The sequence below is a fragment of the Protopterus annectens genome, chromosome 10.part0 (genome assembly GCF_019279795.1).
Source record: "Protopterus annectens isolate FY-2018-M chromosome 10.part0, PAN1.0, whole genome shotgun sequence".
In the NCBI taxonomy this organism is placed as follows: Eukaryota; Metazoa; Chordata; order Ceratodontiformes; family Protopteridae; genus Protopterus; species Protopterus annectens.
In genome coordinates, this window is record NC_056744.1 from 1,100,051,954 (window position 1) to 1,100,079,433 (window position 27,480).

The 27,480-nt window shown below is 36.1% G+C and overlaps 1 protein-coding gene across 1 annotated transcript in view; it reads right to left on the reverse strand.

The window, feature by feature from the left end:
- DMBX1 (diencephalon/mesencephalon homeobox 1) overlaps nt 1-27,480 on the reverse strand; it is a 99,890-nt gene that overhangs the window by 23,161 nt on the left and 49,249 nt on the right. Inside the window, exons 2-4 of the mRNA XM_044085841.1 lie at nt 10,247-10,412; nt 8,251-8,429; nt 1,863-2,217 (exon numbers count right to left, since the gene is read on the reverse strand). Of these exons, the coding sequence (XP_043941776.1) occupies nt 1,863-2,217; nt 8,251-8,429; nt 10,247-10,400 (688 nt within the window). The 5' untranslated portion in view covers nt 10,401-10,412. The remainder of the gene's footprint in view (nt 1-1,862; nt 2,218-8,250; nt 8,430-10,246; nt 10,413-27,480) is intronic.

Sequence of the window (27,480 nt, forward strand, 5' to 3'; positions counted from 1 at the left end):
ACATGTGCTATACATACCACATCATGGTGCATTACTTAAAGTCATTTCAAAGTATTTGACCACACAACTTTAATATCAGTTTAATGTTCCTAAAGTTTTAATTTCCTTTTGCCAGATATATAAAAATATATTATTAAGCCTGTATCATTTATAGAGTAATACTACATTGATATTGAAAAATAGTATATCAAAACCCATACTTTGAACTGGCAGGATTTTGTTGATTTCACAAAAACTCTTAAAATATAGGCATACACATATATACAAATAAATACATACATACACACACACACACACACACACACACACACACACACACACACACACACACACACACAAACAAAACAACCACATTTGAATCCAGTAGTCAATTAACTGAAATATGTATGTGAACTTGATGAATTTGGTCTTGATAAAATTCAACATTTGCATTAATTGGCTTGCAGTCACTGTCACTAAAACTGGGTTCCTATTGGAACATTGAATTTTCAATTGTTAGAATCACTAAAGGTCGACCTTTAATGATCGAACAGTTGAAAATTCGAAATGTTCAAGATGAACATAAAAAGAAAAAGAAACAGTAAAGGGTGTAGGCAGGGGGCAAGCCCCCCTGCACCCCCTACACCCCCCACTACTTAAATATACCAACTCCAAGATCGGGCTACAGTGTAGGAAAGTGAAATCTTCCCTTTCCGCACCGTAGTGCATTCAAGTGCGATCTTGGAGTTGATATATTTAAGTAGCAGGGGGTGTGGGGGGTGCAGGCGGGCTTGTCCATCTGCTTTAACCTGTCAGGGTACATTGTCTTTGTCTTTTTATTTTTTTTGTTTTTTAATTTTGAAGTTACGGAACTTTGATCATATGGTGTCGACCATATCGTTTTCAAAGTTCTGTAACTTCGATTTTCAAATAGGTGACCACTAAAACTACATCTATCCTTTAAGATCATGGATAGATATAGTGCCCATGGGTAGGTACAATACTCCTGACAAAGTTTTGTTAGTTGGACATACAAATGAAAGTTATTTTCCCGATGCCTCTTATGTTGCATTCCAGCATAGTGCATTGTTAGCTTGCCACAAGTTTATAGAGCATATTTAACAGGAGCATGGCCACTCCCATGGTTATTCATCAGTTACACTGTCCGCTATCTCATACTTCTCTCTTTGCCTTTGTCCATTCATTTTCCTGGTGTCCATCACAGAATAAATCTACATTGGGTGTTTTACTCTGTTTATTTTGACATTGCTACTGTCAGGTTATGCTAAATGATAAGCTTAAAGTGCCTCTGATATGAAGATAATTTCTTTAAGACTGCAAAATAGCATGACAGCCAGATAATTCACTGTAGTCATACATATTTAGGTATGGCAGCCCTGTGGTTCAGCCTGAAACCTCCTCATTTTCCATCATTACAACAGACAGAAACCTGCTTAATGTGCAACACAGATCACAAATCATTTTTATTCACATAGGAAATTATGAGGTTTAACAGCTGCATTCAATACATCCTTCTTGAATTGTCATCTTAACAAATATTACCTACTGCAGAACCTGGAGTTTGTTATGTAACTATTTTTGGCATTCATTTCATTTATAGCTAATGCCACCACTGCATTTGGCAACATCATCACAAATATGTTGCAACAATATTAGCTGCAACACTTGGAATGTGTATTGAGTGTGTACTTCGGTAGTAGTCTATACTTCCTGCTTTGTTCTCAGAATATAAAGCAGGTTAAAATATTATATTAGAATTACATAGCAAAGAAATAATTTTCATGTACATCATAACCTGATGTATTTAGTTAGCCTTGATTATTTCTGTTTCATTTTCTACACTCACTTAAAAAATTGCTTACCTGACTTTGGACTTGAACGTTTACAGTGCAAACTCTTGCTATCTACAGTGGGTCCCTTGTCATGCTTGGGCTCTTCCGCTGGTCGCTTAAAGTCTTCCTCACGGTCTGTCTGCTCTTCTGCTGCGGATTCACTTGCAGACTGGTCTGATGAGGTCAAGTTCATCTCAGTGCACGTTTCAGGTTGCAAAACATGCTTTTTGTCTGTCTCAGAAGTGGATGTCTGTGTCTCTGGCATGGGTAGTTCATTCTTTCCCTCATCATGGCTCACTTCTGGGTCCTTCTGTTTCTGAAGTTGTTCCTTCTGAAGGCTACGCTGCTTCTTACGAAACTTTGCTCTCCTATTTTTAAACCAGACCTTTTTTTCCAGATAAGAAATGACAAAATAAATTGCATCAATTTTCTTTACACAAATACTGTAAATATTCCTTGCAAATTACTCTAACATTTCATGAAGGTGAAGGCAGTATATATTATGTAAAATAAATATTAGTTTCATAAAGAACTAAATTTTACACACTCCTAAAAATAATTTAGCAGATGTATTCAACAATAAGTTAGCGTTGCCGCCTCACAGCAAGAGGTTCTCGGGTTCGATCCTCGGCTGGGGTACCTTCTGTGCGGAGTCTGCATGTCCTCCCTGTGGTCACGTGGGTTTCCTCCATGTGCTCTGGTTTCCTCCCACATCCCAAAGACTGTAGGTGGATTGGACACTCTAACTGGCCCTAGGTGTGAGTGTGTGTGTGTGTGTGTGTGTGTGTGTGTGTGTGTGTGTGTGTGTGCCTTCTGTGGAAGGTTGGGCACCGGGCTGGCAACTCAACACCGTAAAACTCCACTGCCAATCATGAGCAGACAGGTGATCCACTGTGGCGACCCCTAACTGGGAAAAGCCGAAAGAAGAAGAAGAAGAAGATTCAACAATAAATGAATTACACATTTTAACCAGCTTGTTAATATACCAGAAGCGTAATGTGGCTCTTGTGAGTAACGTGGCAATTGTGAGTAATGTAGCTCTTGTTCAAAGGTTCATAAGTGGTTACTAGGTTGATGACTGCAGGTAGCCTTCCTCAGCCTAGCTATGCATCCAAAACAAATGTGAACCAAACCCTGTACCTTTTGACTGTAAGGTAAACACCTAAACCTCAACCCCCTATTGTTTCTTATACTGTACTAAGAGTCTACCATGTTTTACCGTGTTTCATAACCTCTCATCTCTACTATGTTTCTAGATGTAGTGCCATCATATAACTTTTATTGAGAAACCAGTCACCTTTTGAAAGTTTTATCAAATTATATTGTAAGTTGTGATATTGTAGTACTGTAAGGTATAAAGTAAACAATATGTCTGAATTTTCAAAAAAAAACTAGATGCTTCATATCATGCCTAAAACAAGCTTAAAAAATAAGCAATTGATACAACAGGAATAACATAATTTTTTAAAGTAAATTATTTATCATTAAATGTTTTTGAATCATTAAAATCACACAGAAGTGCCTACCATACCATACCTCATACAGGTACTTACACCGCTTCTACTGAGAAGCAGTACACATTTATATGAAAATACCTGGAGTGTCACACCAAATAGTTCTGTAAGATTTGTGATCAGTTTTGGTGCTGTTCAAAAATCCTCATTTTCATTTACACTGCAACTTAGGGCTCTACTGTACATATTTATTTTAGTATTTGCTAACAAGATAAGAGACAATGGATAGCATTTGCTAATAAGATAAGAGCCAATGGATAGCATTTGCTAATAAGATAAGAGCCAATGGATAGCATTTGCTAATAAGATAAGAGCCAATGGATAGCATTTGCTAACAAGATAAGAGCCAATGGCTAGGATTTGCTAACATGATAAGAGCCAATGGATAGCATTTGCTAATAGATAAGAGCCAACTGACGCAAATACTTTTTGGATGACTCTGGAACTGCATGCTCAAAGTCAAACAAAAAAGTTGAGAATGCTGCACTCCAACTTGGTTAGTAGGATGTGACCCATTTCAAGATCGCTAAATTAATTCACAAAGTTATCCTGAAAGCTGTATTAACTCACTAGACAAAACTAACAGTTCATAGGAGAGGTATATGTAGACCAGTATTTATAAACCTCCTACATTTCTCATAAAAACAGTGCTCTTCTATTAGTTATATATTTGTTATGAGGTACGACACAGCTGATATGCAAATATAGATCGGATACTACAAATGTAGCAACTCAGTACTTAGAGAACAATCTAATTTATTAAAATTAAGTAAACTTACTACATTCTCCTAATTTATATACTACTAATACCATGCCTTTTGTAGTGTGTGTGTATGTATGTGTGTGTGTGTGTGTGTGTGTGTGTGTGTGTGTGTGTGTGTGTGTGTGTGTGTATATATGTATATATATATATAAATATATATATATATATATATATATATATATATATATATAGAGAGAGAGAGAGAGAGAGTGAGTGAGTGAGAGAGAGAGTATTTATTTATTGACATTTGATTACCGGGAAAGTCTGACAGGATAGGAATCCATTTTCAGCAGAAGCCCAGTGAGAAAAGCTCCAAAGTATTACAAAACATTTTAAGAACAATAATTTTACAATCTTGAAAAATAATACAAAAACATCAACAGTTTAAGTAATTTTACTAAATTATACATGATATGAAAACATTGGTTTAAGAACAGATACAGGTTATGTGACAATGATTTAATATTTAGAGAGATGGTAGCCATTCTAGAGAGAAATTAAAGGTAAGTTAGTACAGTAAACTCTCAGTTATCCAGCACCCATGTAGACTGGTAGATGCCGGAGAAATGTAGTTTTGGGTTGCCTGAGAATTACTATTAAAAATAGGCCTGACTAATACTGTACCCTATGCTATTTGTTTGGTTTGATTTGTTCTCAGATTTGGGAGAGAGAGAATTTATTCCTATCTTCCTTTTTAAAACTCTAAAACTCTAAAAACATAAAGTATGTTTCTGTGGGGGGAAACAGAAAGTGCAACACATGAAAATTGTACTGTATTTCTTCGATATTTTTTTGCCAGTTGCTTGACAGTGCCGGTTGCTTGAGTTCCAGGTAACTGAAAATTTACTATATAATGCAACCGGGAACTGCAATATGAAGTGAGTGAGAAGCAGACTTATGGTATATTAAGAGAGAAAGCCCGGGAGAGAAACTGACAGCAGTAAGGAGGTGAGTGAAGAAGGGAGATTAAGGAGATGTAAGGTATGAACAATTCCTTGTTCACATTTAGGGATATAATTTATTCTTGTGTTGAACAAGAACAGAGGAAGCTTTTGGCTAGGAAGTCATATATATATATATATATATATATATATATATATATATATACACACAGACATATGCCACTAACCAACCCTACAACTTTCACCACTGCCTTTCTCTACAAACTCTACACTGGCTAGAGCTCCCACATCTACTATTACTCCCCCAGTTGTCCCTGATTCACTCCATCCTAAACAAACCCTCCTCCTACCCCACAATCTCTTCCTTAGCACTATACACCCCCTTCCACTCTCTTTGGAGCTCTGATCAGTTCCTCTTAGCAATCCACAAGCCAAAAAGAGCAATAGAACAACATTTATACCGGTACTCAGTTGCCCTAGCTTGGAACAAACTCCTACTAAACATTAGAAGTCTGCCCCATACCCATAGCTTCAAGAAAGTATTAAAAAAAACGTACTAAACTCTTGGATCTTTTCTTACCAAAAGCCCAGCTTAACATCTTCCATCTACTAACTGTTTCTCCTACTAACTACTTCTCCCTCCTCTACTCATCTTAACATAATTACCACTATGTTCCCCTGTTTACTGACTCCTACGTCTCTTCCCCTCACTTCTTTACCTTATATCCATCTATTAACCCCATTTTACTTTTTTTCACATCTTCTTCCCCACTTACTGAGACCCACCTCATATCAAACTACATAACTTTAATGACATCTTTTAAGTATTTAATCTATCTTTTAGGTATATTCCCTGTATTTAAAAATCAGCTGTGATTGTTGTTATTCTCTGTTATACTACTGTATTTGTAGCTCTATATGTATTTGTGTCTATATGGAGCATTTCCCCCCGGGCCTCCGCTGAAACTGGCCTACTGCTCCATTGGACATATCTGGTTAACAAATGTCAAAATAAATAAAAATAATATATATGTGTGTATCCAGTTGAACTCATATGTTTTTATAAGTTGGTATATTTTGTGGTTATCTGGTTGGACTCATGCTCAGATTTATGTTTTTATAAGGTGATATATTTTGTGGTTGCCATGACTAAACAAAATTGGCAGAGGTGTCTACATAAGACTATCTTCTCAAGAAGATGATTTTCTGCACAGCCAAAGCCACAAGGACTTTCGGTTGTTACAAGTGAGGAGAAAGCCTGACACATTAAATTGCAGAAACAATATACATAATAGAAAGTAAATGTGATTTACAACGAATAGTTGCAGAAAAAACTGAAAACGCATAATGTTAAATCACAAACTACCTAATAATTCTATCCAGCTAAAAATGCTCTATATCATACACCCAAACTACAGCTGCAAAACTGAGAAAGTGTCATCTTGGTACTGGTACTGTTAGGGAAAGATTTTTTTAGTAGCATAATGCTGGCAACCTTCTGGTGATGATGCTTTAAGCGTCACACAGTTCACTGGTGATAAGCAATTACATTCTGATACAGACTTCCACATGATAGGTATTTCCTGCATGTTACATGTTTTCAAAGTGTTGATCAGCGCACCTTGGTCTCAGCTTATGAATGCTGTTCCTTTTTCCCATCTGAAAACACTTTCCCATTTTTCATTTTGATACCCTTCTTTCATTTTCTCTTGTACCTATCATAAAGGAGCTTTAAGGGTGTTGTTTATTTTGTGCCTTGTATGGATATGTACCCTTAGCCACTGTCTATCATGCCTGTGAACAACATGTATTTTAACCACATTTCTGGACTAATGTCAGAAGGACTGACCACAGTACACTCATGAGCTACATTAAGTGAAACATATAACTGCAGCTGGCATTATTCCTAATATGCTTTGTTGGGCTCTGTTCTTAAGAACCAAGTTCAAAAATGGTTGTCACTTTTCAAGTGCAGTATGTAAAAATCACAGAATACCTTATAAGAAGATAAATACATTATTTACTATCTTTGTGCAGCATAATACCTGTTAACATGTCACTTTGTCAGATCTGATAAATACTGTATCCAGTACTATCAACCACTTTTTGTACAGTATAGTAGAGTTGTTGGTGTGTTTAGATGGAGAGTGCAGCTTCAGTGTTTCTGTTTCATTTGTAGTCTGGACGGTTCTTGACTTTTCTTTTTCAGAGAATTTCACATTAATGCCTTTTGATGGGTGACTTAGTTTAACAGCAGTTGGAGTTCAGCTTTAATTTTACTAGCATTGGTATGGGAATATTATTTGTTTCTGGGTGTTTGCATTTGCTCTCTGAATGTGCAACAATAAACTTAGTACATATAAGAAAAGTGGACAGTTAAATCACACATGGAGAGTAGAAGGCACTTGCTTCCCAACACAAAGAATATATATTTTTAATTTTATTATCAATGTTAGTTATTTTTTTATTTTATTTAGATTTAGTAGTCACAGTGTGAATTGGAAGTAGGATTCCTTTTTTCTTTCCTGCCTGAAAACTTGATTTGAGATTTTTCCCTCTGATTAGGTAACATATAATTTAGCATCAGAATTAAACTTGTGTCAGAAGTATCACTTGTGGAAAACTTGTGAAATGCAATACAGTGAAACAAGTTGGTGCATAATTTTGTTTTGATGGGCTCTGTATTCCTTTTATTTTTAGCTCAGAAACAGTGGTTACTTTTTATGGATATTTGCTCACTTCTTATGTCATACAATAAAGATGAGCTCAGGTGTTTACTCTGTAAGCCTTAGCAGTGAGAACCTTAGATAAACAATGTAACAAACTGTACATCTAGAGTGATAGTCTTTACTCCATGTGACTTCTTTGGTCACTTAATGGCATCTTTTCCATCTTTGTGTATGGTAGCTGTTTTGTAATTATGTTTAAAATAAGGGATCAGTATAATATGTAAATAATTTGTTGACTGCCAAACAGAGTTTATTTGTATTTTGCATCCTAATTTATTTAGTGCCCTGCAGACAAATGATAGTGTCCTAATTACATTTATTTATGTTGGTTGAAACAAACTGCACAAAGTGATATCTGGATTCACTAATTCATTCAGAAATTCCACCTGGACCGTCTGCAAGATCAGTAGTATAGCATCACAGTTGTCTAACACTTTATATTACTTAACTCTATGAGCCTTTAACTTACTTTGTGGGAACTATTTTATGAGTTAAGTAAGTGGTTAGTACCTGTACTCTGGCTTCAGGTAGATTCGTACACATAGCCAGTCTCTCTCTCATCACAACATCTGGGTAGTGAGTTTTCTGAAATGTCTTCTCCAGGGCTTCAAGTTGTTGTGCAGTAAAAGCTGTACGACTTCTCCTCTGTTTACGATGCTGAGATCCGTATCTGGCCTCCAAAATGATGTCTTGAAATGTACAGCCGTTGGAAAAGAAAAAATGGCCATTTTAATTATTGGAAACTGCAAGACTTGTATGCACTTAGATAGCACATGTGAGAAAAGTCAAGCATTTGATTCAAAATTATTTTTACATCCTGCTGTCTTAATGCTAACCACCCTATACTCAGCTGTCTTCAGTTCCATATGTGTATCTTTTAGCCCACATGAAGAGATCCAACATGTGTGGATGTTTTTAAATGATGCAGCTGTGTGGATTTTTGCTATGTGCACCAGTTTTCTCACACATCTGAAAGACATGCCATTAGGAAAATGAGCAATTGGCCAAAGGTGTCTGTGTGTGTGTGTGTGTGTGTGTGTGTGTGTGTGTGTGTGTGTGTGTGTGTGTGTAGCCTGTGACAGACTGTCATTCTGTATGACTGTTGGTTATTGCAGTAGATTTCAGCTCACCTATGATGTTAAATAGGGTAAAGCAGGTACTAGAAATAAATGAAAGAATGAAGTATTAGTCCACAGTTTAAGAATTTTAGGATTTTGGTCACTGCTCAACAGTGCTTAGCTTATTTTGTTCAAAACAAGTCTTTCTGTGTTACTGGGCTTTATGGCCCTCCCCTTTAATTGTTAGGGTTTGGAGAAATTAAGCTGGCACCCATTGAAATACATTATATGAGTTACATGTTCAAGTCGCATAATCCCATTCATCACCTAGTGTCATAACAGGTATGTCAATAGGACACATACAAGTAAACATATACATGGAATTATGTGTGCTTTTGACCTCTGCTATGGGCAAATATATTTGGGTGGCAAACAGTGAATAGATGTGCTACTTGTCTACACTATTGCAATCCCACAAATGAATTCTGATATTGTGCCACTGAAGGTAAGCCCCCCCCCCCCCACACACACGAGTGCACACAGATCTTGCACTGTATATTCCCAAAGTTATAAACATTCCATGGTTAGTTATGTATGGCACTCAGTCTATAGGCATATTCTATCATATGAAGGTGTCAGGTATAACTGACTCTTCATCTCCTGGACCACTTATCTGCTGTGTCATTGCTGCTTGATCTAATGCAGTTGTATTATAGCACCTCCCTGTGAGATTCTCCTTCCTAGGTCATTCTGAAGACAAGGATGTACCTAGAGCCTGGTGCACAACTTGCAGTCATGTGACTGAGCACAACGTTGCTGAATCTACCTGAAGGTTTCCGACAGATTCTATTATTTTGGGTTATATGTGTATCCTTCATAAGTTCTTTTGGAGTACTCTGCCTATGTAAGAACCTCTGCTAGACTGAAATAAGGATTAGGAAATATTTACTTTCTGTATGTACTATGAATTTAAATACAGTTGTTCACTATAGGTGACTATTCCAATGTTCCTTTTCATGTATTCAGTTCTCTAATTTTCATGCGCTAAAATTGCACTGCTACTTTACAGTTCAAATAGATAAGCATACTGCCTATGAAGCCAGAGGATCTGAATGAAAAATTCCAGAGTAAGCTGCGATACAAATTCAGAAGCATGTCTTTTCAGAGTTGTGATTAAAAGTGCATCTGATCATATGATGCTGCACAGGGAAAGGGAGTAAATCCAAGGCAAAAAAGGCCAATCTTTGTTCATGGCATTTCATATCATGTATGCTTTGGTGGAGTGGATTTATGAAACATTACATTATATTTACAAGGACCTCATAACCCTATAACAATCTGTTTGAAGTAATACCCCTGTAGAAATATCCTTTAAAAGGAAGACAGCATTTATAAGTCAGTGTACACCTCTGCATGATGACCAAGAAAACAACCGCATTTTTGCTTACCAGCCAGTCTTTCAGCCAGGGTAAGTGCGTGCACCGAAGGTCTGTAGTCTGGGGCATGTTGGGCCTGCTGTGCGGCTTGTTGGTGAAGATTGTACATTGCACTCAGGGAGTTCATTGCATGCAGGGAGTAGCCATTTACCCCATAGTGCTGCATGACTCTTGACACCTAAAAATAATTAAAACGTTTAAGTAGTTTATTCATAAACTCAAGTGACTTTCAAAAAGCACTGTACAATCAGCAGACATTTTTTTCCAGTTTAATAATTCTGTTCCACATTTAAAAGCATAAAAGCAGCTATCCTTGCCTTTAGTAACACACATTATTATTGAGAAGGTATGTACATGAAGCAAACATTCCTCTGCAGCAGCTAGCTGTTCATTTTCAGATAGAAAGGTATGACATTAAGGATGCAATAATATAGGATGATGCTTACCTCACATCCCACTATTGACCTGGATTCAAGTACCAGTCTTCATACCAGACAGCAACTAGGGAAGGGGGTAGCCGTTAGAATGTCAGAGTTCCTCTTCTCTTTTCTTTTCTGTCAGGAATCCTTGTGGGTTCAATTACTACTATTTTATCCCTGGTGGGAACAGGGCTGGCAGTGGTAAAAAAATATTGCACTAACAGACAGATGCCTATATGACACATGCATGTGGATACAAACGTGTGGATGACTTGATAAATGCACATTTGATCAATTAATGCACTTTTTTTTTTTTTATATTGGGTAAGCAGACTTGTCAGTCTCTGATCATTTTAACTCATGGCCAAGGGGGAGTTGCTATAATGGTTAAGGTGCTGACCTCATATGCACAAAGTGCAGGGTTTAATTTTCACCTTTGAAAGGGAAGTTGGCTAGGCTTATAATGGCCCTACAGGAGCAACTAGCCTACAAATGACCTATGAACAAGGCTAAGGGAAAATGTAATATGTATGGGTGTGTATGTATGCATATATAAAATTATATATACAGAGAGAGAGAGAGAAATAGTTTAGAGCAGTCCATCAACCAATATGCTTTTGGAAGTTGGGTAACTGAAGTTCTCAAAGAAAGCTAACGCACTCACAGAGAGACTACCACACAGACAATGACAGACAATAACAAAGGTCAGGACTGCCTATGAGACAGACATATTAAACTTTAGACTGTAATGCTGCACATTATATATTTGTGGAGAAGAACGGTCAGATCATCATCAGAAAACTGCTACCCATCTAAGGTATTATAGCCCTGTACTCTGCCAAAGAGTTCTCAGACCTCCCATGAGGGTTTACACATGGCAAAAAAAATGACAAAGAGCAGGGCACACTTAGGCAGATGTTAGGTGACAAGGTAGGAACCAGAAAGGTAGTTAATGTGTGAAAAGGATGACTTTAGAGAGTCAGTCCCTCTGCATATAAGAAACATCACTATCTCACCCCCCACCCCTCACCATCTATCTCTTTCTCTCTGTCGTTCTCTGCAACTAGTCACCCACGTTCAATGAGCAAGCACTCCATACAGGTCAGTTTGGGAGGGAAAATAATCTGACCTGTGGTGGAAGTCAATGGTACTGCAAAACACAGAACACACAGAAAGTTGCACATAATATCTGGGTGGCTATAGTAGTATGTGCTTCAGTGCAAACTGGGTGTGTATCGTGGCAGAGAGGAGTACATATAAGACTGAGAGGACTGAGAATATGATAGTGTCTAATCCCACACTGCATGCCATGGTAACACTTCTGGGGGGGGGGGTGAGCATATAACCACCTGATCCTATTATAATGCATGCAGTGTGACATGAAGGTTTGATAAGAGAGCTCAGACAAAAACAGAAAAAGAGAAGCACATCTAAGTGCAGTAGTTAAAGGAACAGTTTTAAAAAAGAAAAATTAAGTTAAAAAGTTACTAATTATGAAAATGGTAAAATAACATATCTGTCTGTACTGTTTGCCTAAGCATTATTAACTAAATTGCAAATCTCTGGAGAGTGAGTAATCCCCTTTACTTTGGACATTGGTAGGAGAGTCTGAACAAAAGATAACACAGAAAAGTATTTCAGTGACATGTACAAGAGATATACAATAATTCAGTATTTTACAAACTTCAGAAGTTCTAAAAAAGCAATATTTAGCATTTTAGAGCAGATTTCTAGCATAGATTAAATAATGTGTTACTATAATTGCAGTCTCATTACTCTGGTTGTGCTGAGAACATCTAAAATTCATATACTGCAAAATGTGGATTTTTTTTCATGATACATTATAATTTTTGTGTTCCTTCTTCTCTGCTGCTAGCTTTATAATCATTGACTTTCTATACTTTTACCTTTCACGTGGTGTAACCTACGTGATCTTTATTTAATGAGAAAGATAAAATGTAATACACAATCCAAAACAAATAAATATGCTTCAACTAGCTTGTTTTAGTTCCCCATTTATGACGCATACATTTAACTAGATTATTAACATTCTGGAATTTAAGTGCAGTCAAGCTACTTTTTTTTCAAAGCTGAACATTATTTGATTTACTCTGTATTATTCACCGGAGACCCAAATTGGTCATCCAGAATTTTTTGGAGGGGTTTATTTATTGTGAGTTGGCAGCATAGATGCTTTATGCATGAGTACAAAGGGACTAGCGTATCATGACAGTACAGAGTAACAAAAGGATTATTGTCCATGTCAGCAGTGAGCAACAAAGTGGGTTAATGTACCACATCAGTAAACTGCAAAGAAAAGTAATGAACAATAAAAGGATTAGTGCACAATGTCAACAGTGAACAACAAAGGGGTTAGTGTACCACATCAGTAGTGAACAGCAAAGAAAAGTAATGAACAAAAATGGCTTATGCACCATGTCAGCAGTGAACAACAAAGGGTTAGTGTACCACATTAGTAGTGAACAGCAAAGAAAATTAATGAATAACAGAAGGATTATTGTACAATGCCAACAGTGAACAGCAAAGGGGTTAGTGTACCACATCAGTAGTGAACAGCAAAGAAAAGAAAATTAATGAACAATGAATGGGTTTCTGTACCATGTCAGCAGTGAATAACAAAGGGGTTAGTGTACCACATCAGTAGTGAACAGCAAAGAAAAGTAATGAACAAAAATGGCTTGTGCACCATGTCAGCAGTGAACAACAAAGGGTTAGTGTAGCACATTAGTAGTGAACAGCAAAGAAAAGAAAATTAATGAACAATGAATGGGTTTCTGTACCATGTCAGCAGTGAATAACAAAGGGGTTAGTGTACCACATCAGTAGTGAACAGCAAAGAAAAGAAAATTAATGAACAATGAATGGGTTTCTGTACCATGTCAGCAGTGAATAACAAAGGGGTTAGTGTACCACATCAGTAGTGAACAGCAAAGAAAAGTAATGAACAACAAATTGATCAGTGCACCATTGCAGTACATACAACTACAAAAAGATTAGTTCAGTATGTTAGTAGTGAGAACAAAGAGATCAATGTACCACATCAGTAGTGAACAGCAAAGAAAAGTAATGAACAACAAATTGATCAGTGCACCATTGCAGTACATACAACTACAAAAAGATTAGTTCAGTATGTTAGTAGTGAGAACAACAAAGAGATCAATGTACCACATCAGTAGTGAACAGCAAAACAATTAGAACACCATTGTCAGTAGTAAACAAAAAAGAGATCAGTGCACCATGTGAATAGTAAATAACAAAGCAGAATAGTGTACCTTGTCAGTATTGAATACCAAAGGGATTAGTGTAGCTTTCTAGTAATGGATCAAGTCACCAGTGAAAAACAAAGGGATTAATTGACCATATCAGTAGTGAACAGAAGTGTGGAATTTAATAACCCTCAGTCTCTAGTCATGTAGAACTGCTGCTTGTAGTCATACAGTTCTTGTTGTCAGTTCACTGAGGGTGCTGCTATACAAAACAGAAAAGGGCATGAAGGTGGTAGGATTTTACATCATGTGAAACTGACTTTAAAATCACATTGACTTAAATGCTATAACTGCACAGAAAAAAATGCAGCTGTGAAAATATTTTTCATCTGACTTTGTGTAAACTCAGTTTTAATTATAAAAGTATCAGACAAAAAAATATAAAATAAATAAGCATAATTTAATTTAAGAGTACTAGACATCAGGTTGTTAACACTTATACTTATTTCATAGGTTCATAGGTTCATAGGTTGGTACTAGGCTATCAGCCCTAGGGCCTATACAAGCCTAGCCATAACAATTCCCTGGCTATTTCTTCCCACATTATTTACTTTCCTTGTGAGTCATCGGTTATCACTAGAAGACCATGTGTTTAATTAGAAATATTGTTGGTTTATACAGAAACCGAAAACAAGGTATGAAGTTTCACTTCCCAAAAATTTGCTGTAACTGCTGTATGGGCTCTGTGATGACACGTTATGCTCATATCTTTTGTATTCTTTTCAGACAGTCTTTTGATAAATGCCTGGATTTATTTGATTCGTTCTGTTAATTCATTTATTCATAAAAGCAAGAAAGGCAGCTTGCGTAAATGGACTTATCTGCAGGCTAGAGCACTTTCCATCTCTTCTAGTCTCTAATTTGCCAAGCAATACAACATTTCTTCAGACAGCTGTTATTTACATCCATATCAGATGTTCAGAAACACCACTGGTTATCTCTGCAAGGGGCAACATAACTACACACCTAGGCTTGCTCCTCCCTGCTCTCAGCACACTCACTTCTAAGCACTGTAATTGGAACAATGACCTCATTTTGGCACATAACCTGGCTGCATGCCAACACTACCCTTTCAGGTCCACCAAGTGATGAGCTTTTAACTGGACCACACTTATACTTGTACTGGGGGAAAGACTGTACCAGTAAGCTGTAATACATTACCAGTGTACATCAGGAATGAACATACTCTGGTTAACTTCAAGACAACAAGTATCTCAGAGCGCAAAAAAAACTCTTATCAGTGTTTAAAGGATAATGGGTAACACAACCTAGCCTATTAACCACAGCTCAATTTTATAATATTCTTTTGTCATCTAGCTTCTTACATTGTATAAAATTCATTTATGTGCCTGTGGCAGGGGTCATAGCAGAAAACCTTCCCAGAGCCAGTCAGCTTACCTGGAAAACAATTAATATAAAATAAAGCTAATAAAATAAGTAAACATCCACACCAATGTATGGTTACTTCTCCATTTCCACTCTTACATATGTTGCAAGCATCACCAATTTTTCAGTTTGCTTATTTTCAGTTCACATTTGAAAGAGCAGGCTTTGTGGCGATTGTGTGTAGTACACAGGGATAATGCTTTGAGGAATGTACATAAGAAGGCCAAACACATTTCATATATAACAGCATTCAAAGGCTAGATGCAGGCTATGTTACAGTTCACAGAATGTTACAGTGGTGTGCTGTGCTGAACCTATTCAAATGAGTGTATGTGCATGAACAGCACTGGAAAAGCATGCCTCAAAGTCAGCCATCATGCTTAGCACCTAACACAGCACTACAAAAATACTGCAGCTGTCTCTGAGTGGGCTTTTACCCTCTCAGAGAAGAAACAAAAAGCTGTACCTCCTTTTCAATTAATATTACAGCGCTACTAAAATCAGACGTTGATTCCCAAAAACATACAACTCCACAGAGACATGGTGAGAGAGAGAGAGAGAGAGAGAGAGAGAAACAACTTTACATGTATAATGCTGTAAAGCTTGTGGTCAGACAAATATAGATGCATGTATGTGCACATAGCTGACCATACTCTAGATGGAAACAGGCAACAAAAATGTAAGAATTATTTCTGCAGCCCACTGCAGTATTTTCTGGAAGACAGTTGCTGTCTGGTTGTTCCAAATAGCAAGGGTGGACTATTCTCTTTCTGGGAAGGCCAACAGGGCATTAAAGTCTAGGCTAAAAATGATGCCACTCGTGCAACCAATTCTTAAGTTCATGCAAACAGTGGTTAGTGCATAACAATGAGTAATACTCTGTAGATAGGGTCAGCATTTTGTAAATTGCATTTTCCATTCATGTGCATCAGGGATACTGCAGTGATCTAACACTTACTCCATAAATGAACAAACACACATAGACACACACTGTAGCGTACATGATACATGAGCACACAGACACACATATGCTGCTCCAACAAGCCACTGTGTGTGTGTGTGTGTGTGTGTGTGTGTGTGTGTGTGTGTGTGTGTGTGTGTGTGTGTGTGTGTGTAGTATGGGTCTTCTTCAGAGTATCAAAAACCCACTTATTTGAAACACAAATCAAGACAACAGTGAAACGTCTCCTCACATCATCGACAGGTTACCAAGGAAAAGAAGGCAGTTGGCCAACAGCCATAAGTTTTCTCCTTTGTCCACTATGGTGCGATCTCGGAGTTGGTATATTTAATTAGGGGAGTGTGGGGGGCACAACTCCCCATATTGGGGGTGTGGGGCCAAAGCCCCCCACTTGTGTGGGTTTGTAGTGTTTTGCTGTGGTTTGTTTTTATTTTCGGTTTACTTCCTTCATTCCCTGGATAACCTGTTGATGATGTGTGGAGTCGATGAAGTGCCGTTTCGCTGTTGTCTTCTCAGTGATCTGAGTTTTGAGTAAGTGGGTTTTCAATAGTTTGATGTAAACCTGTGCAGTATATATATGAGTGCATGTGTGTGTGCATGATGAGTGGGGGGGGGTATCTTTGTATTTTCTATGTCATGTGCAGCTGATCATTATGACTTTACTCCTGAACCCCCATTTGGTTCTGTGTCTCCTTGAAATAACCACACTTGGCTCACTATAGCTAAGCAAAGAATGCTCGTATAGTAGTTGACATGCATGTATACAGCACCTCAGAGCATACATACCGAAGTACACCACAATATGAGGAAATTAAATAGATAAAAATGTATTTTGCAGGGGCAAGCTCCCTTCCCCTTATTCTCCCACACTCCCCTAACTTTATTAGTCTCTCTCCAAAGTTTCTATGCCTCAAAAAGTGTTCACTGACTGGTGGTGTAACACTAAACAAAAACATACAAGCTCTGATGACCTGAACAGTTACCTATATACCCCCTCCCCCAACATCCCTCATGCATTATAATAATGACAAGTACAGAGTCTGCCCAGGCTCTTCAGTAACGGGGATTTTCAAAGTTAGAAGACCCCATATAACAGCTGTGGGTGCTGTAAGAATATACTGGATACATGTAGTATGTCATATAGTTCCCAAAGCATTGTGTGATTTGGATGTTGTCACATGTGCAGCTCTTTTCATGCATCGCACATAACAGTATTGTGCACTGCATGGGACCCAGATCACACCACATATGCAGAGCAAACCATATCCATAAATCTCTTGCATGAATGTAGTGGGACTAAAGGGAAAAACTTTGGTATATAAAGAATAAGAAAGAGTGTAATTCTGAATTACTTCTTGAGAAAAAAAATTAGTACATAAAAGCTCAAAAAAAAACCAGCCTCCTGCACATCATGTTTACACTGCTAAAAGTGAAAACAAAGCTGATTTTATAAGGTAATGGAAAAATAAAGCTGTACAGAGCCATAAGATTTCACTATGTGTACAGCATTCTATTCTTAACCTTCTAAGGTCATCAAAAACAAGGGTTCCCATTACAAGACCGAAGAAGCATTCTTTCGAATGCGTCTTGGTCGAACATAAAAGGCTGAAAAGGCAAAATATCGAAGCGGCTTTTAAGCAAATTCTTTCCCTGGGAAAGAATTCACTTGGCCGCTTTGTTCCTTTGTCGTTTTCTGCACTGTAGTGTGGTCTCAGAGTTGGTATATTTAAGTACGGGGGTGTGGAGTGGCGAAGTTCCCCACTTAATGTAATGTTTTAAAGTGTTTTCTTTCTTTCTTTCTTTCTTTTTTTTGATGGAACAGCGATTTTTTTTCCCTTGGGAAAAAAATCATTGTTCTGACAGTTCGACATTGTAAGCTTCCACTTACATAGGGTTGATTAATCACCGTTCGCTTTTTTAGGCATTTGGTGATGTAATATAGACCCCAAAAGCACTACTATGCAAACAGTAGTGCATACAATGAGATTCCCCAAACCAGCATAGGAATTTTCCATGGCATGTGTAACAAACCAGTACCTTACAGTAGTTAAAATAATTAAAAAAAAACTGTAGAATGATGTCAGATTTCTAATTAATTCTACTTGCAGACCCTTTAACTCCCACAGCTACATTACAAACAGTCTCTAAACAAATGGATTACTATGTGCAAAGCTCATCACATTTCAACTAAATACTTTATTTGCTTTTAATTATGTGCATTTTTTTGTACCCGGATGTTTTCTTAATGACTAAAGTTGTTAGGGCATACAAAATACATGAATGCATGTTTGTTCATTGCCTTGGTAAATTGGTAGAATTGGAGAAAGGACCATTTATAAATGAGCGTACATTAGTCTAACATGTTAAAAGCAAAAATGCCCCTAGATATACTAGTAGTCCAAATGTTAAACATGTATTCATTACTTCTCTCAAGGACAATGGCAAGATATAGTGGACCAAAAGGCATATATTGAACAGGATGAAAGTCAATATTTCCCAATCTGGTTAATCAATCTTGATATTGATTTTAACACATAAGCCAATATGAGAGTTACTATGTACATATTTAGGAAATATTAAATTAAAATTCATTTTTCATCTGTCATAAAACAAATTCATTTTACTTTGGTGATTGAAGAGTTTTATAAGAGTACAGACATCTGGACTCCACGCTTTATAACTTTTAGAACCCCTTTGCAGTGTAATAAATCATAAATATTATATTTACTTGTATTAGTTTTCATTAGTATTCATGAATGTTACTCATAGACAAAGGAAGAACATATATATATATATATATATATATATATATATATATATATATATATACACACACACACACACACACACACACACACACACACACACACACAAACACATATACATACATATACCTATATCTTATAACTGGATTAGGATTACCGAATACATTCATAACTTAGAAAAGAAAGAATAAATTGATTTTCTGAATTAACATCACCTGGTAGCTCTTTATAAAAGATGTAAATAAGATGAGTTTTATATGAAAACAAACATACGGATTCCATAATTTAAGAATCATTGCCTAGTAAGATATATCATATATATTATGTTTACTTTCATTAGGCTTAATTTATTTAGTATTCATGCATGTTTTCATAAACATAATAAACTGTTTTATATATTTTATAACAATATTACTAAATGTATTCAAAAGCTAAAAAGGAAAACAGGAAATCCAGGTAGACATTAAGGTGCAATTTGTTTTCATGCACATATTTTATTAATTTGAATTTGTTTACTTGGGTGATGAAATAACGCACTATGGACCAACTTCAGACACAGCCTGGGATCCATATGAGCGTGTTCAAGTGTACAGATACAATACACATTTGTTAACAGAAGAAAAAAATAAAACTTAAGAATGGTAGAGTTGTAATATTAAGATAAAATGCTAAGAAAAAAGTGAAATGAATACAGTGAATTAGAATAAGTGGTAGCAGAAAAATATTGTGAATGTTGTTGACAGATGTTAATCATAGTAAAATGCATCAATATGTCAATTACTTTATATAGACACTAGTGGCCATGCACGTTTTTTTAAAGTAAAGCAATTACATGTAGTCGACTTCTTGTGCAAAGGGGTAATGGTTATGGTATGCAGCTTGTCAGCAAGGCTTAGTGGCCTAGGGGGAAGATGTACAACTGTCTTAATTATGTTCACAGAAGTTCAGTTCCAACAATCTCTGGTGGCATACTGTAAACCTGTCCATGAGTCTCAAAAAAGGTCAAGTAAATGCAAAAACTAAACACATAATTTTTATATTTTTGTTGTGTTCTCACCCCCATGTTACAGCTATGGGGCAGAATATGAGGTTAACAGCCTATAAAACAAAAGTTTCAGTTTATGAAAAACCAAAATAAGTGAGTGAGTCAGCAATGAATACAATTTTGTTCTGTAAGAAAAATCTGTATTTAGATACACTAAATGTATTTTTATATAACTCTTTTGTTGCAGTTTTTATTCTACTAAAATAGGTGCAATTCTCTACAAAAGAAACTGGAAAATTTAAAACAAGAGGTGACAAATTTATGAAATGCATTTTCAAGAAATAGACATAAATAAAACTGGAAACTCAGCTGTTGAACAGTGATGCAAAGATTGATCTATCAGGCCAGGAAAAGAAAAATACAAAAGTACTAGATTATTTATTTGTTTATTTGTATTTAATAGCAGCTATGTTTATATTAATTATTACAATTTCTTACTGATGATATGTATTACTATTTTTACAGAAATTAATTTTTCATCAGCTTTAGCAAATAGCTGTACCAAATAATTGCTATCGAATGGCAAATTAAATTCCAAATACAGAGTAGCTGAAACTAGTAGATTTTAATAGCATCTTCCTTTGGTTTGTTATTCAGATTAGTTTACCAGAATATTCTGAGAACATGTATTACTTTGTACCATCCAGTTTATGTAAATATTTCAAAGGATTATATGTTCTTTCTTTTGTTCTTAATTAAACTGACTACAATATTACCTGTATTACTGTAGTTAAAGTATAGTAACTGATATATCCTTTACTTATAGGTAATATACCCACATATCCTTGGTAGCATACATTATTTTATAATTGTATCTCCTACTATAAAATATGAGAGACAATCATAATAATTATTTCATATTATAACTAGATTGCTATAACTAAAGGTATAAAAGTGGAAATTAAGGACATTAATCACTTCAGATAGGTCTAAGTTAAAACATTAGTACATTGAACTGCTGCAGAACATTATGAACTCTGTCATATTTCTGCAATCTGTTGTTTAGGAGGCCATTAAAGTGCCTCAGGGCATTGAATTTACTAAGTTATTTATACCATCTTGCCAGAGGAGTGAGAAATGAGCAGACATTGCAAAGAAGCCAGAGCTTTGCAAGAAGCAATGGCAAACATTTCCACATACTTTCTAGAGTTACTGATCTCCTGGAATTCAGAAAAATAATAAAACTAGTGAATCACATCTAAAAATTGACAGTGGTAGTAGGAAAAGGTGAGCTTGTATCAGCAGTGGTGGTAGGAGAAGATGGATTTGTATCAATGGTGGTAGGAGAAGGTGGAATTGTTTCAGTGGTGGTAGCTGAAGGTGGACTTGTTTCATCCTAAGGAAAGATCCAAATTAATTAAATGGCAAAACAGGCTTAGAAAAGTACACATCCAGAAGGTGTGTAGGCAGTCAGCGTCAGTTACAATAACTGCTCTGCTGTGAGGCCAGCGCATAAGTATGGAGTAACTCTATGTGGAATTCTACCAAATATAGGGCAAGGCAATTTCATCCACCTGAAGCTATACAGTATTTTTTTTAATTCTGATAGAAGATCCACAACTTCTTCAAATTTCTTCTTCATAGAAGTTTGGACTAGTGAGCATAAAGGAATCTTGGAAGAAAACAAAATCAGAAAAAAACATGCTCTTTCATCATTCTAATTCTAAAGTGCATGTCTGGTCACTCCAAGAGGATGTGAACTACTCCATATTCCACTGATCTGACCCATTATTAAATACAATGGTACACTTTGTAGCCTTCAAACAAAACACTTAAAACAACTTGAGAAGGACAGTGCTTCCTTACTCAAAAAATCATACAGAGAAAGCTATTAGAAAGGCTTCAGTATTTGCCATTGTCTTTCTTACAGGTTGATTAGATGTGACCTATGCCTGATCTATACATCATCTTATTAAGATCTACTTGAAAGTTTAGACCTAGAATGCATTACTATGACACTGGAATCATACTACAAAATCTAATATTAAAATATATACTAATAAAGGAAAACTGACAGATATGTTATGCAATAGCACCAAAGATCTAATGAGCTTCCTCTTACATTCAGAACATATTAGCCACAACTTTCCTTCACAAATAATCATGATGCATATATGGAAATAGAAAATATGAGCATGTGGTTATGGTAAACAAGCTTTGTGACTGTCAGTAAGCAAAGTAGACAAATGAACCCCTTTCAGTGTGAACAAAAAAACAAATCACTGGTATGAGTTTTCTTAAAGATTTATACGTAATATTATAGTTTGTTTTATCGCGGTAAGTTGAACTGTGATGGTGGTCATGTCTATTTTTTCCTTTATTTCACTGTAGTGTGACTATGGAGTTGTTATATATAAGTTAGAGGGTGTGAAGGCTTGCCATTCTGCAAAAAAAGCATTTTTTTTGTCTGTGTTATGCTAGGTTAGTTGAAGTGAGTTTAGTCCACTCATGTTTGATCACTTGTGTTTAGATATTTTGCCTTTTAAATCAAATGACATACACCAGAAGGTGTGTAGGCAGTCAGTGTCAGTTATAGCAACTGCTCTACTGTGAAGCCAATGTGGAGTAAGTGGTGTGTGTGTGTGTGTGTGTGTGTGTGTGTGTGTGTGTGTGTGTGTGTGTGTGTGTGTGTGTGTGTGTGGACTGCTGCTTTTTTTTTAGATGACACTAACATCAAACATCAGAATCTCAATGACTGGGTTTACGTAGGGTGTGTGCTTTGTGTTATGGTAAATGGATGTCTGTATTAACCCAGAATCTTTTGTATATTCCAAAAGTTTTGGCAGCTAGGATGGGGAGTGTGTGTGTGAATCTCTTAGAGTTACAGTTAGAGTAAGGGCTAGGTAAGGGGATAGCTTGTGTGTTACATATGCAAATTGTGTCGGAATGTCTAAGTGTAGAACTACTGTTAGGGAAAGGACTTTTTTTAAGGGAATGGGTAAAGTTGGGGATATGAACAAGGTTAGTGTCAGGAGTAGTACACAAGAAGAGGCAAAGCATTTGTCATAACTCTACCTGAATCCAGATCAACAGAGGTAGACCTATTTAAAACTGCATAAAGCTAACCCATCAAACTCTGCATACAAATAAATACCAGTACTACACATTTGCCTAAGCAAACTTATATCCCTAGCCCTAATTAATAAAAGGGTAACACAAAGTACTGCATTCAAAAATGCATTCAAAATAAAGAACTGCAGAGGAAAACATATACAATTTGCAGATGTTACTATCCCTCAAAAAAAAACAAAAAAAAAACTATTCTTTAAAATACAAAATACATAAACATCACAGTCCTGCTAAAAACCCATGATCACACTTTGTATTATAACAAAAACTATATTGAGTAAATAAATAAATATAAATATTAAAATAATAAGCCTACCTATTCTTCATAGGAAGTCACATAAAATTAAGTCTTTAATTTTCTTCAAACGTTAAAACTCCAGCATCTCAAATGAGGAAAAAACCTCCTGCAAATAAAGTCCAACCTCAGAGAGAAATAACTACTATTTTTAAGGCAAAAACTATCCTACTCCCAGGAAGAATAAAATAAATACTTCCCACAAATCAAAAGAAGAACTAAAGAAGCTAACAGATGAAAATCCATAGAAATATCATAGAAATCAAATATCAAAAATACTGAAATAAAATAATTCTATATCCATATGCAATGAAATCCATTCATAATAAAAATAGCACTTTGGATAATGCTGCTCCACTAGGAAAATCTTCAAAAACTGGAAACCCATAATAATAACAACAATAATAATAATAATAATAATAATAATAATAATAATAATAATAATAATACATACATACATACATACATACATACATACAAACAGAATATGTGAATGCTTGGTGTACATATACTTAAAATCTTGTACTCTACGGGAGTCTATATTAGATCACCGGATGCGTAAAAAAGCGAACGGTGATTAATTGACCCTATGTAAGTGAAAGCTTACAATTTTGAATTGTCAGAACAGCGATTTTTTTTCCTAGGGATTAAGTGGGGGGCTGTCCCCCCCCACCCCCCTACTTTAATATACCAACTCTGAGACTGCACTACAGTGCCGAAAATGGCAAAGTAACAAAGAGGCCAAGCAAATTCTTTCCCAGGGAAAGAATTTGCTTAAAAGCCACTTTGATATTTTGCCATTTCAGGCTTTTGAGTTCGACCAAGATGCATTTGAAAGAATGCATCTTCGGTCTTCTAATAGGGAACCCTCTAGGGGATAGAAGACATGTTTGGTGATGACAGATCTTCTTTCGGCTTTCCCGGTTAGGGGTCGCCACAGTGGATCACCTGGCCGCTCATGATTGGCAGTAGAGTTTTACAGTGTTGAGTTGCCAGTCCGGCGCCCAACCATCCACAGAAGGCACACACATGCATGCACTCACGCCCAGGGCCAATTTAGAGTATCCAATCCACCTACAGCATGTCTTTGGGATGTGGGAGGAAACCGGAGCACCTGGAGGAAACCCACACCACCACAGGGAAGATATGCAGACTCTGCACAGAAGGCACCCCAGCCAAGGATTGAACCAAAGCCACTTATTACAAAATTTCCATACTGTACCTACTGAACAGTATAATGCAAACATAATACTCTATGACATACCCATATATCAGCACTGCATAAATCCAAATATTTGTGAGAGAATATACATGATAAATACACACACACACACACACACACACACACACACATATCATCAGAGTATTTATCTACATATTGCAACTGCCATCAAAAACCCAACCAATCAGAACTCTTACTCTAAATTCCTATTTCATCCTCAGTTAACTTAATATATCAAAACTAAACACTAAACTATCCCCAAATCAATTATTATTTTCGTATAGTAAACTCACAGAATGCAAATGTAATTTAAAATGTAAAAGAGAATATACAGAAAAAGAAAAAAGAAAATGAAATATAACTACAACCAACCAATTGGAAAGTGGCTTTAATGGTAAAATAGCCCCAAGCCTTTATGACTAAACCAAATAATATTAAAATAGCTAACAAATATACAAGTTATAATTATATATAAGTATAAAACTAAGAATTTCTAAAGTAACCGTCACTGTTCTTCTAAACATATGCATGTTTTTTTCAGAACTAGTTTAGAAAATCACCCATGAAGCAGTGTATTTATAAAGACATAGGATCATAGGAGGTTACTAGGCTAATGGCCCTGGGGCCCTTACAAGTGTAGCCAAGAGTTTATCTCCAAAAAAGAAACCTCAGTCAGCACCTGTTGCCCCTATCAATGAGGGACACAGGTGGAACCCCTCAGACAAACTTATAGTTTCCCATCCACTCATTAAGGTTGCACTCGAAGAGGGCCAGTGAGGTACTCTGTTTGACGTATATGGGAGGTTGATTCCAGAGACGGGGCAGCCTCTGGGAAACAAACCTGTCTCTCTATCAGGTTTTGTTGATATCAAGCTACATGCTCCAGGTGATGCTTGAACTCACAACCTCAGCATTGCTTAGTAATGCATCATAAGTACCATGCACTAACCAGTTGCACCATTGGAGCACACACATCACATAAATCATGTAAAGCCGTAGTGTCTAGAAAAGTTAAGCAGCAACAGAATGATCTTGTCTAATTGAAATGAATGTGAAACCATAATCTATATTTAAAACACACATACACCCAAAGATAAATGCATTACATGGAGCTCTTGTTCATGTGATAAATGAAATATCTTGCACTGTAGGATCAGGGAACTCAAATTCATGTCTTCTGGCTTTACAACAAATATTTCCTGTATCATACTCCATAACCCTATATATATATATATATATATATATATATATATATATATATATATATATATATATATATATATACATAGAGAGAGACAGGTAGAGATATATATAGATTAATACATATGCACACCTACCCACAGACAATCTGAGACCTATAGATAAAGATAAACCTAACACACACATTATGATGCATATATATATATATATATATATATATATATATATATATATATATGTAGATATGTAGATATATGTATATATATATATATATATATATATATATATATATATATATATATATATATATATATATATATACACATACATATGAAAGTCATGTAATTGTTTGAATGTATACAATTCCAAATATCCATTAGTCAAATATTCGGAACATCAAGAAGACTTTTTTGCCAGTTGCCAGAATTTCTGTGGATCAGGAGTTTGTCCTTCCTTCATGAAGTGCAATCTTGAAGTCGGTATATATAATTTACAAAGGGTGCGTGGAAGGCTCAGGGGGCTTGCATTCCTGCAAAAAGACTGCTTTTTTCTCACAGAGTTTCCAAGGTTCACTATTTTGTAACTTTGGCCTTTCAACCTTTTGTTATTTCCACAGAGTCGCTTGGTGACGTAAGCACCAATACCTGAAATATAAATCTTAAATATAGTAAATCATTATTGTGTAGTAAGGTATTAGTTGTTGACTAAAGCTTTTCAAAAGAACACCCACTAAAAAAAAAAAAAACAATGTAGTGGGATCACTTTTTATTTAAAAAGAGCGCTCACTGCATAGCGGGTAAAACTTGGATGCAGCAGCCAGCTGTCAGTAGTGCTAAGGGAAGCATGAGTAGCATAATGGGAATCATACCTCCCCTGGCTGGTAGGAGGACAGCTGTGCAAGTACCTAGAAACAGCGGACTACAGAAGGGGGAAGGTGAGAAACAGTTACTGAAAAAGGATCCTCAGAATGTAAGCTGGGTTATATATACATGTGTAAATGTAGATATATATTAGGAAAAGGAAGAAAAAAACTGGGTTCATGATTGCACACAGCAGGCTTGAAAGGAAGTCACAAAATAATTAGCAACGATCTTTATTGAGGCAAGAAAATGTAAAAAAATGGGGAGACAAACAAGGTATATGTTACCACAATAATAAACCAAGATCTGTAAAAATGAATGATGTAGTCCAACATACTGGGACTTTTCTTTTTACATCACCACTAAATTGTTCATACTCATCAGAAAAATGCTTGGCATAAATAAATACTCCCCGTTTACACCTGTAGGACAGAGTACTGTAGTTTACAACTCTAGATTAAGAAATGCATATATTTTTCAAGACGTAGTCAAAGAATATATATTGCATGCGAGCTGACTTCATGGTGACTAGGGTTCCGGTGCTGTGCATGTGACATGCAGTGTCCAGTGCTCATGACAGTAGAGATTGCCAATTACGGTCTCCCATGGCTCTCAAAAGATCAAACCAAGAATCTTTACAATGTAGCAGGGAGGTGAGATGCATAAATGTTGAAGAGGGATCATTTCAACGAGCCTGAATAGAAGCAAAGAAATTGATTATGATTTCATTGCATACC